The sequence below is a fragment of the Tupaia chinensis genome, unplaced genomic scaffold (genome assembly GCF_000334495.1).
Source record: "Tupaia chinensis unplaced genomic scaffold, TupChi_1.0 Scaffold000185_1, whole genome shotgun sequence".
In the NCBI taxonomy this organism is placed as follows: Eukaryota; Metazoa; Chordata; class Mammalia; order Scandentia; family Tupaiidae; genus Tupaia; species Tupaia belangeri.
In genome coordinates this window covers 1,541,739-1,553,498 of record NW_006159660.1, presented here as the reverse complement: position 1 = coordinate 1,553,498, position 11,760 = coordinate 1,541,739, and the positions used below count along the sequence as shown (strand labels likewise).

The 11,760-nt window shown below is 37.6% G+C and overlaps 1 protein-coding gene across 1 annotated transcript in view; it reads right to left on the bottom strand.

Annotated features, from left to right (window-relative positions):
• The window catches only part of CNTN3 (contactin 3), a 304,699-nt gene that overhangs the window by 57,006 nt on the left and 235,933 nt on the right, over window positions 1–11,760 (bottom strand). Inside the window, exons 11-12 of the mRNA XM_027771124.1 lie at window positions 8,414–8,541; window positions 6,259–6,434 (exon numbers count right to left, since the gene is read on the bottom strand). Of these exons, the coding sequence (XP_027626925.1) occupies window positions 6,259–6,434; window positions 8,414–8,541 (304 nt within the window). The remainder of the gene's footprint in view (window positions 1–6,258; window positions 6,435–8,413; window positions 8,542–11,760) is intronic.

Sequence of the window (11,760 nt, the reverse complement as noted above, 5' to 3'; positions counted from 1 at the left end):
GGGAATCCTTACTTCTTTACCCTCAAAAAGCAGTATAGGAGGAGCTATGCTTGAGAAGTATGCTGGGGATGATTTAGATTAATTCATCTGTTCTGATCCCTACTTTTTTTTGTTTGTTTGTTTTTTTAAGGAAAAGGTCTCACTGTTTCATGATCCTCGTCTTTTAGCCTTCTTGCTATGACCAGAGATGCGTGCTATCATACCTGGCTCTCTCAAACACTGTCTTGCTATGCTGTTCAGGGCAACCTCTAGCTATCAATCCTTCTGTCCCAGTCTCCTAAGCTGCTGGGATTATAGGTATGCACCACTGTGTCAGACCTTAGGGTTGGACTGGGAATCAAACCTGAGTTTCCTATGTGGTCCTAGCCTATGGAGCAGGGCATCTTAGCAGCACTCTCACCGTGGCGAAGCCTAATCCTTGCTGTTATGGACTCGTTACTAGTTACATTCTCTGAAAGATCTTTCCAAGTTAGGTGATACTTTGAACAAGATGTAAAATTTATAAGAAAGGTGGAGGAACAGAGATTTAAAAACTCAGATTATCACAAGTATTTTTGGAATATGTGCTTCGCCTCCGGTCCAAATTTAAAATCTACAGTGTTTCATGTAGTTTGGCATTATAAAAAATTGATGTTTTCAAATTTAGTTCTCATATCCAAATAATTCCATGAACTAAATCAAGTCAAAGTTGACCACATCATATTAGCACGCATAAAGGATCACTTTCAAAGATACTCTTTAAAGAGCTGAACGAAACATTAGGTTTTAAGCTCTGGGTAGCTGCTGTGACTGGAGAGCGATTGTGGCCTGTGGGAAATGAATCATATTGAAGTGAGTCAGTCAAATGAATGGTGGATTGGTTGTCACTCCTAAACTTATTGCTTCCAGTGACTTCTATCCATACTTATTCTAATTCATCATAGGTCCAATTCCATCAAATGTTTCTAAAACTATACAGCTTGGTTCTAGACATTCTATATTTCTAAACTACCTGCACTACATAAGGCTTATCAAAGCATATACATTTAAACATGTTTGTAATATACAGGTAATTCCTAGTGTGTTAGTTTCAAATGCTTCCATCTATAGGAAGCCCCTTCAGGACAAGATTAGCTTTGTAGACAAGTCAAAATTATCCTTAAATGTCCCTGAAATCATACCTAAATTGTCAGGGCTGAGGTCTGTAGCTACCAGCCAACAATGCTCTTTTGTTTTTCTTGAATTTAGGGCTATTACCTTTATTTTTCCTATCAGTGAAGGCTAAGATTAACTTAAAAGCAGGGAAAGAAAAATATAATGGGATAAATATCACAATATTCCCCTCCTCTATCTCTCTCTATATATTTGGACTTGGACTTTTCCTTTGTGCCAACTTGTTTTAGACACCTGGTTTAATATGCTTTTAGGAATTTAAAATTCTGACTGTAAAGAAACCCATGACTGATATCACTGCATCCCTTTGATATGATGTTCAAGTCTACGTAATATAATAGATCTGATTTAAATTATTAGAACTTTATGAGCTCATATATTCTTCCCTGACATTGTGTGTTTTTAAAAATGAGTAAGTCTTGGGCTGACTCCATGGCGTAGTGATGAAGGGAACTAGCAATAGATCCTACATGGGCAACTGCAATTTGAATCTAGGACCCAGTGGCTTGAAAATACACTGGGCACATGTGCATATGTACCCCAAATCCTTCAGGATGGAGAAATGGAGGAGAAGGATTACACTGTGACTGTGCCCCATTGGGGGTTACTTTCTCATTCTCTCTCTCAGGACTACACACACTCTCTGACCATTAAAAAAAAAAAAGAATATTTAATACATCTAGTTCCAGTGAAAACTGGGTGAATCAGTTAAAAGCTATCTGTATGATTTTCCATAACGGAAACTACCTCTCCCCTTTTAAAAACATGGTTTACAATGTCCTCAACCCCATGTTTCAGGCAACTTTCCCCCTGACCAGCCTCCTTACTCACAGTTTGCTGCTTTTGAAAACAAGGGATATGTCTATAAACATACTGGGGAAAAAGACAAGCAGACTATCTAGGTATTAATGTGTATGCTGCAATGAATACACAATCAGAGAACAAGGGTTGTTATACAATTCTCTTCTCATGCAACAGAAAACCGATTTACTTAATTGCTTGTGCTTAAGGGTAATGTCATCTTGTATGGCTTACCATTTTATGCTGTTGGGAGAATATTAAGTTACTAATGGCACAAGTCAATAAAAAAATTCATAGGCCATGAACTAGCATGGTAGAGAAAAATGAGAATTGGCAAGTAATAGCATTAATTTATGAAATTTCACGTTTCAGATACCTGACTCTTGTACAGAGATGGCTTTATTCCTTCTGTGGAACTGATCAGTGCTGTGTAAATCAGGAGTTAAGTTACATTATAAACTTGAATGTTCTTACCTCCAAGATTCTCTCACAGAAAACAACAACCTACCTCATTCTTAGTGTTTCTTTGTGACTGATGCATATTATAATCAAACTACATTGGACTTTTAGTCTCTCAGTACACATTAATTTAGCATTAGCTAGAAAGGAGGGTATTGTATTGGGTAAAATATTATCAACAGTTTACAATCCAGCTGAAAAATCAATCACAAACATAATTATCAACATTCTAAGGCAAAGGTTACGAATGTTTTAAATTGAATTAATCTAACAATTTAAGTTAGGAGAGAGCTGTATTAGAGGAAAAGCCTTTTCCAGATTGAGTAAGGGGTCTTTGTAAAGATGATACTGGCATTGTCTTTTTCTGTTGTGATAGAAGAAATTAATGACATTTTCTAAAAATGGAAATTTATAGCTAAAGAAGTACTAACAGTTTATAGCAATTGGTAAAGTTCTCAAAAGCCTTGAATTAGAACAATTAGAAAACTATTATTTTTATAGCTGAGTAAAACAAATGATAGAAAACAGTAATGGCACTAAAATTATACTTAATTGTGGCTAGGTATCTAAACATCTCAATTCCCTTGTTTACTTTAAATTTTTTTCTTTTTTCCCTTATTAGTTTTCTAGGGCTTCCAAGCCAAAGTACCACTAATTAGGTGACTGAGAGAACATAAATTTATCCTCTCAGTTCTGAAGGCTTAATGTCTGAAATGTAGGTATTGGCAGGAATGTGAAATCTTTCTCTTTGAAGATCTGAAGGGGGATATATCCTTGCCTCTTCTGTTTCTTGTAGCCCCAACTGTGACTGTGCCCCATTGGGGGTTACTTTCTCATTCTCTCTCTCAGGACTACACACACTCTCTGACCATTAAAAAAAAAAAAGAATATTTAATACATCTAGTTCCAGTGAAAACTGGGTGAATCAGTTAAAAGCTATCTGTATGATTTTCCATAACGGAAACTACCTCTCCCCTTTTAAAAACATGGTTTACAATGTCCTCAACCCCATGTTTCAGGCAACTTTCCCCCTGACCAGCCTCCTTACTCACAGTTTGCTGCTTTTGAAAACAAGGGATATGTCTATAAACATACTGGGGAAAAAGACAAGCAGACTATCTAGGTATTAATGTGTATGCTGCAATGAATACACAATCAGAGAACAAGGGTTGTTATACAATTCTCTTCTCATGCAACAGAAAACCGATTTACTTAATTGCTTGTGCTTAAGGGTAATGTCATCTTGTATGGCTTACCATTTTATGCTGATGGGAGAATATTAAGTTACTAATGGCACAAGTCAATAAAAAAATTCATAGGCCATGAACTAGCATGGTAGAGAAAAATGAGAATTGGCAAGTAATAGCATTAATTTATGAAATTTCACGTTTCAGATACCTGACTCTTGTACAGAGATGGCTTTATTCCTTCTGTGGAACTGATCAGTGCTGTGTAAATCAGGAGTTAAGTTACATTATAAACTTGAATGTTCTTACCTCCAAGATTCTCTCACAGAAAACAACAACCTACCTCATTCTTAGTGTTTCTTTGTGACTGATGCATATTATAATCAAACTACATTGGACTTTTAGTCTCTCAGTACACATTAATTTAGCATTAGCTAGAAAGGAGGGTATTGTATTGGGTAAAATATTATCAACAGTTTACAATCCAGCTGAAAAATCAATCACAAACATAATTATCAACATTCTAAGGCAAAGGTTACGAATGTTTTAAATTGAATTAATCTAACAATTTAAGTTAGGAGAGAGCTGTATTAGAGGAAAAGCCTTTTCCAGATTGAGTAAGGGGTCTTTGTAAAGATGATACTGGCATTGTCTTTTTCTGTTGTGATAGAAGAAATTAATGACATTTTCTAAAAATGGAAATTTATAGCTAAAGAAGTACTAACAGTTTATAGCAATTGGTAAAGTTCTCAAAAGCCTTGAATTAGAACAATTAGAAAACTATTATTTTTATAGCTGAGTAAAACAAATGATAGAAAACAGTAATGGCACTAAAATTATACTTAATTGTGGCTAGGTATCTAAACATCTCAATTCCCTTGTTTACTTTAAATTTTTTTCTTTTTTCCCTTATTAGTTTTCTAGGGCTTCCAAGCCAAAGTACCACTAATTAGGTGACTGAGAGAACATAAATTTATCCTCTCAGTTCTGAAGGCTTAATGTCTGAAATGTAGGTATTGGCAGGAATGTGAAATCTTTCTCTTTGAAGATCTGAAGGGGGATATATCCTTGCCTCTTCTGTTTCTTGTAGCCCCAATCATTCCTTGGCTTGTGGTAGCATAACTCCAGTCTTTGACACCATATTCTCATGGCTGTTTCTCCCCTGTGTTTCTTAACATGGTATTCTTCAATTTGTGTGTCTGTGTCCAAATTGCCTTTTTATAAGGATAGCGGTTCAATTGAATTATTATAGGTAATCAGATAGATGATGAGTGGGAAGTCCCAACACATCAACAAAAAGGGGATCTGACACATCACTCATGGTTGTCAGGGTTTGCAGCCAGACTCTTGGCACCAAGGGGAGGTGAGGTTATCTAACTTTTATTGCCTATACCATCAGTAGAGAACCTGGAGAATGTAACTTTCTTCCCTTCCTGCAGCAATGCATATGCTCGCAGTCACCATTCCAACTGCTTGACTGATAACTTCACCTTCCACTCATGGCGCTGAACTGGTATGGGCAAAGCTGTCCCTGTGCACGTGCTCCTACCTTCAAAAGACATACTAGGAATTCGTAGGAATTCCCCCTACCAGGAACTTGAGTTACAGGCAAGAAGTACACAGGTGCCACAGAAGTCCATGAAGACAAACAACAGAGTGGGTTACAATGACAGACTTCTCTTCCAAAATATTCATGGCAAGACCACACAATGAAAGTAACACCTAGCCTCATTCTCAGTACAGATACTGCCTAGCATAGCAGCTTATTCAACTGGAAATCTGGGTATACTATACTATTAAAATGTCTCTTTTCATACTTTTCTTGGCGATTGTAGCTCTATTTGTGTCTCAGGGCAGGTCTCCAATCTTAGAGATCTAGACCCAAGAACCAAGTATCCCATCACAATCCTCCCTAGCTTCCCATCTGATGACAGGATTAGGGTCTTATCCTACTCTAGGATGACCACATCTACTGTTACTCTGAGTGACTTACAAGTATGGAACTACTTCTTGACCATTCTCCAAGTGTCAATTTTTCCTTGAAGTCTATAGTTCTTTCTGATGGTGAACTAGTGTAATGGAGGAGACAGACTAGACAGAAACAGAAACACTTGTGTGATGGAAACACACAGATCAAGCCTAGAAGTTCCACCACCAAACAGCTGAGTGACTGGGTAAGTCAGTAAACTTTCAGATCCTTTGTCTACCCGAAAAGTGAATCTTACCACTAAAATCCAGTGCAATTGTGAGGATTAATTCAAATGACTTATCAAGCCTGACACATTCATTGTGACAAAGCAGTTGGATAAGATACTTAGCAAATGTAACCTCCCCTCACTTCTTTGTAAACATGACATGCTGAAAACAAACACACAGAGAAAATTTTCCTTCCCATGGGATACTAAGGACAAATTTATAATGAATAGTAACATTGTATATAAATAGAACATACATCAGTTTTAGTTAAATTAAAGGTTAAAATAAATGTCCTCACTTCTGGCAATCACAAAAATAAAATGAGATGAAAACAGAATTGAGAAACTACATTTATTCATCAAACAAATGTCTCTAGAATATCGCCTATGTGCGGGATGTTCTTAGAGGCAATGTGTCAGAGACACCTGTGATATAAAAAGTTTGAAAACATGTTGCAACTTACCCCTCCGACTTTCTCAAAGTGAGATCCTTCTTTCTTAAAATCTGTGAGGGCTCCATTGAAATACCAGGTAAACATGATGTCTAATAGGGGGTCGTGCTGCACTTGGCAGGGCAAAATGACACTTTCACCAACTGAGACATCCATGTTTGATGGTGCCAAAGTTATTTTCGTTGGTTCTATTGGAGAAATAATTTTTCAGTAAACTTTTGGTATTTTTGTTTTGACCACAGCAATTTATACAGGCAGATTGTCCATCTAAGTTACAGTGTACATGTTTAAATATGCACATTCACATACATACATCTATACAACCTAAACTCTCAAGGTTAAAGATATAGGTGAATGGCAGTTGCCAGATGGTGGGGGCACTGGATCCCTTTATTCCTGAATGAGGACAGAGAGTTGACCCACCATGAACTTGCAGCATCATCTAAAAGTAAACCAGTGTTACTTTAATCCACTGAGATCTTGGTAAAGCCATGATCTGCTTTACAGAGACAGAGTCCAATAAACATTTCAAACTCAACATACCCAAACTAAGCTCCAATCCTCCTCCCCAAAGCTGACCATCCCCCTACCCTGTCCCACCTCAGTGGTTCTATCATTCTTCTTGCTGTAGGATATACAGACTGTGATCCAGCCTTTTCAACTTCTCTGCTGGTCCTGCCTAGATTCCAGGAATGGTTTGCTGAGATTCCTCCTAGCTCTACTCTTGATTCCCACAGTCTCTTCTTAATTGAGTAGCTAGAATAATCCTTTAAAAATGTCTTTCACGGGATCAGCAGTTGGCATAATGGCTATGTCACTGGACTCCCATGTAGTTGACTGCAGTTTGAGTCCAGGACCTGGTGGCTTAAACTCATGCCAAGCACGTGTGTGTGCATGCCCAAGATCCTGAGAGGAGTTTGGGCATGGCCATCTCCCTTGGGGAGGTGATTTCTCGCTTTCTATCTCTCTGTCTCTCGGCGCTTCTGGCGAGCGTATGCACCATGTAGCAAAAAACTCTCCCCCCCAAAAAAAAGAAAAGAAAAAATGTCTTTCACATCACATTATTCCTTTCCTCAAAACCCTGTGTCAGCTCCACTTTTTAATCCAAATAGAAGTTGAAATCCTAAATCCTAACAGCATCTACAAATTGCCTGTATTATCAATGAGTAATCTGTTGTTTAACACCTTCATCTTCATGATATCTTTATCCAAATCTCTCCTCAGTGAGGTCTGTTCTGGTCATCCTGTTTCATGGTCTAATTTATATATTCCTATACACACCCCTCTTTACTTTCTCAATAGTTTGTACTATTCCCCCTTCTAATAATTTCCTTTTTCTTTAATTTTTAAATTTCTACTGCTTATTTTCTTTCTACTTTTGGTAGAATGTAGGATCCATGAGGGCAATGTCTTTGTCATTGCGCTCACTGATACAGCCTAAGCACCTGGCACATAAGAAGTATTCAATTGTTTTTAATAAATAAATGAATGAAATATATCCATAACTTTTAGCAATACTGTTTTACTTTTACTTTCTTTCTTTTTTTTTAATTTGCCAGGGTGCACATGCACTCACTGGAGGGAGGGAGAGAGAGAAAAGAAAGGAGAAAATACCCCTTGGTGAGATGACCATACCTCAATCCCTTCTCCTCTCAGGATTTTGGTCATGAATGGACACATGCCCAGTGTGTTTCTCTAGCCACCAGGTCCTGGTTAAACTGCATAGTTGGCCAATGGAGAGCCAGTGCCTTAGCCACCACACCAGCAGCTGGCACTTTTAGCAATTCTTACTGATATCAAGTTATTTCATGAACTTCAAACATATCCAGAAAAGATCAATTATAATGAAAAAAAGAAAAGTGCACCCAAAAGATCTGACAAAATAGAATAACATAAAATAAAAGATTGTCAGCATATGCTGTTTGTAAATGTTATTACCCATCATCCCAGCACAGTAACTAATGTATTCCCCTGTGCACACTGTGCTGTGCTGAAGAAATATTAAGAAGCAATCCCTTGACTTTCACCTGTTAAAAATAAAACATTTACAAATACAGGTTCTATTTTCAGTGAAAATTGTTAAAAACCTATGGTCAATTTCTTAGATCATAATAATATATCACACAGTGTATACCTCTCTAAAGCAATCTGTAAGAAACGTACCTACCTGTAACAACAAGGAGTGTTGTGCCGTTTGCTTTCCCAAATTGGTTCTCAGCTGTGCAGGTATAACTTCCAGTATCAGCTTTTGTCACATTGGCTATTTTTAGACCTCCATCCTTTAAAAAAGTAATTCTAAAGGAAATATAAACTAGGTAAATAAATGTGTAACGGCCATTTAAAAAAGTTCAATATCACTTTATTTTATTTTTCAGAAGATATTGTCATAAACTAGTATTAAGGTCAAATAAATCAATCCTTAGCCTTTAGAGAATAAATATATTTATAAGAAAATTTATACACACACATGCACACACATACCGAGAGAAGATACTCAACTCAAACTTGGCATGATATTTTTACACAGCATGACTTAACACCATTACTTGACGTTTCACCTGATTTGGGGGATGCCTTTATCAAGTAAGGGTGATATGTTTTCCAAAAATAACATTTGTGGTATATTACTCATGGGTTAGCTGTATAAGTTTGGAAAGAATGAAAAGTAGGAAATGACATTACTTCCTCTAATTGTGAAATACTGTATGAGAAATAAGAAAGCTCCTTGCTTTACATTACAAACTGGGAATGCTATGGTCAACCAAATAAAATTAACATGTAGCCAAAGAACCTTTGCATGGTCATCTGTAGGCTAGGGTGAAGTATCTGGGCAACTCACATGAACATTAATTTAGTTCTTGAGCATACACTTAAAGAACTAAACAGTCAGCATCCAACTAAGGAGTTACACGTGGGTGCCTTATGTGTGCAAGGCATTAGGAGAGGCCCTGGGATTAGAGCGTGAGCAAGATAGAAAGTTTCCTCTTCATGGAAATAATATCATCCTGGGAGTCACAGACAATAAATAAGTAAATATAGTAAGCTCCAGTGTTTAAGAAGTACTTGGAAGGAGACAGACAGGGGATACAATAAAGAATAACTACTTTAAGAAGTGTTTCCAGAATAGGGCACTTCTGAAAAGCCTCTCACAGTAGGTGTCATTTGAACTGAGAAAGAAGAATGCGAATGAGTTAACCAACCCATCATTATCAGATGGGTAGCTTATTGTCCAAACCATCTACCCATAATTATATTCCCTCCCTGTGAATTCTCAAAGCATTACTATCCATACCAAGCATTTTGCATTCAGAGTACCTTTTATGTTTTACGGTTTATATCTTTGACATATAAGTGTCAAATCTATGAACATTAATGGTAACCATTTTAAAAAGGTTAGCAACCTCAGTGCCAATATGGTCTATACATGAAATGGTGGTCAATAAATACCTCCATTATACCAGCAGATGGAATAATGGTTACATCACTGGACTCCCACATAGCTGACCATGGTTTGAGGCCCAGATCTAGCAACTTAAAAACCAAGCTGGGGACATGTGAGTGCATGCCCCAAATCCTGAGAGGAGAATGGAAGAGAAAGGACTACAGCATTGTCACCTCCCCCCCGGGGGGGGGGAGTGCTTTCATGCTTTCTGTGTCTCTGTTTCTCTCTGTCTCTCCAGTGAGCACACATGCTCTACAGTGAAAATCTTTCAAAATAAATAAATGCCTCCAAATGTTGATCTATTCAGCAAAACAGGGAGGATTCTAAGAGCATCGGACTAGAATGGAGGATCAAGTCAGTCTTTAAAAGTAGCAAAGCTTATTGCAGGATTTCAGGTATGTGTAAAAATCTCATTATTAGTAGAACTTTTTGCATCAAAAATATACAAAATGATTACACACACACACACACACACACACACACACACACACACACACAAGTTGAGTATTCCAAGTCTAAAAATCTGATACCTGAAACTTTTGTGTGCTAATATAACATCACAAGTGGTAAACTCCACACCTGACCCCATGTGACAGACTGAAAATTCCAAGAACTGGGGCTGGCAGGTGGAATGGTGGTTAAGGGCTGGACTCCCACATGGCTGACCACAGTTTGAGTTCCAGACCTGGTGACTTGCTTTCTCACTTTCTCTCTCCCTCTGCCACAGTCTGATCAAATTAAAAATAATAATTGGGGCCAGTAGGTGGCATAGTGGTTAAGGCACTGGACTCAACCATGGCCAGCTGCAGCTGAGTCCTAGATTTGGCACCTGTAAACTCATGCTGGGTGCATGTGTGGCTGAAATCCTGAGAGCATAATGGAGGAGAAGGGATTGTGCATGTGTGGCTGAAATCCTGAGAGCAGAATGGAGGAGAAGGGATTGTGGTGTGGCCATCCCTTGATGGGTGATTTCTTACTTCCTATCTCTCTGTCTCTCAGGTGAACACACATACCTTACAGCAGAAATCTCTCCAAAATAAATAAATAAATAAATAATTTTTAAAACTTCCAAAAACTTTCCAAGGAATCTGTACAAAATGGTGCTAAATCTGATCTTTTCATCGTTTATGAAAAGCAAGCCTGTCACTTTTCTCAAACGGATGATCTAGGAACTTTAAGAAAAATCTCCTATCTTAGCCTATTAGAGAACAAAGATTTTCTAAATGAGTAGGCAATAATACTGAGAGAGAAATCCCTGCAGAAAGTAAAAGTGAGTAAAAATTAGGATCTGGAAACTAGAAATTCTAAGAAACACAGAGAATGGACTTAAAGAAATGTAAATCAGATCACAAAATCCTACTCTCCTCTCTCTACCTGCCCAACCCTTGTTTAGATCATTTGCTCAAATTTCCTATAGGATAAAGACTATTTCCTAAGCCTGAATCATATCTTTGCTTTAAGACTCTGCCTCCCTAACTTCACATGGACCTATGAGCTCCATCCCTTGTTTGCTTTTCTTGAGTCACTGAAGCAACGTCTAATTCCTTGTTTACTTCTTTGTGCCCTGGAGCCTTTATAAACACTGTTCCCTATATCTGTCTGACTTGTCCTCATCCCTCAGACTTCCGTTGCTTCCCTGAATCTGTGAGTTATGTTAACTCTTCCAATATTTGATAAAAATATCCTCTGCTGTTTCTTCATAGCACTTGGCAAGTGGCCAGTTATACTTCTGTGTGCTTATGTGACTGATATTTTTCTCTTCCAGTAAACTGTAAGCTCTCTGGGGGCAGTAACAGTGTCTGGATTACTCACCACTACATTTCTAGAGCCTTTAACAGTGCCTGGCACAGAGCAAGCACTCAGATAAAATACTGCTGAATGAATAAATTTGATTGTATGCTTTTCAAAAGTCACTGTGGAAGACATGAGATTGGTGAAACCAGACTGCAAAGGACTAAGGATTTAAGAATAATAAGGAAATGGATTCATAAAGTATTCAGACCATGCTCTATTTATACCATATATAGAGATAGATTATATAGAGAGATTATATAATCTTTATATATATATAT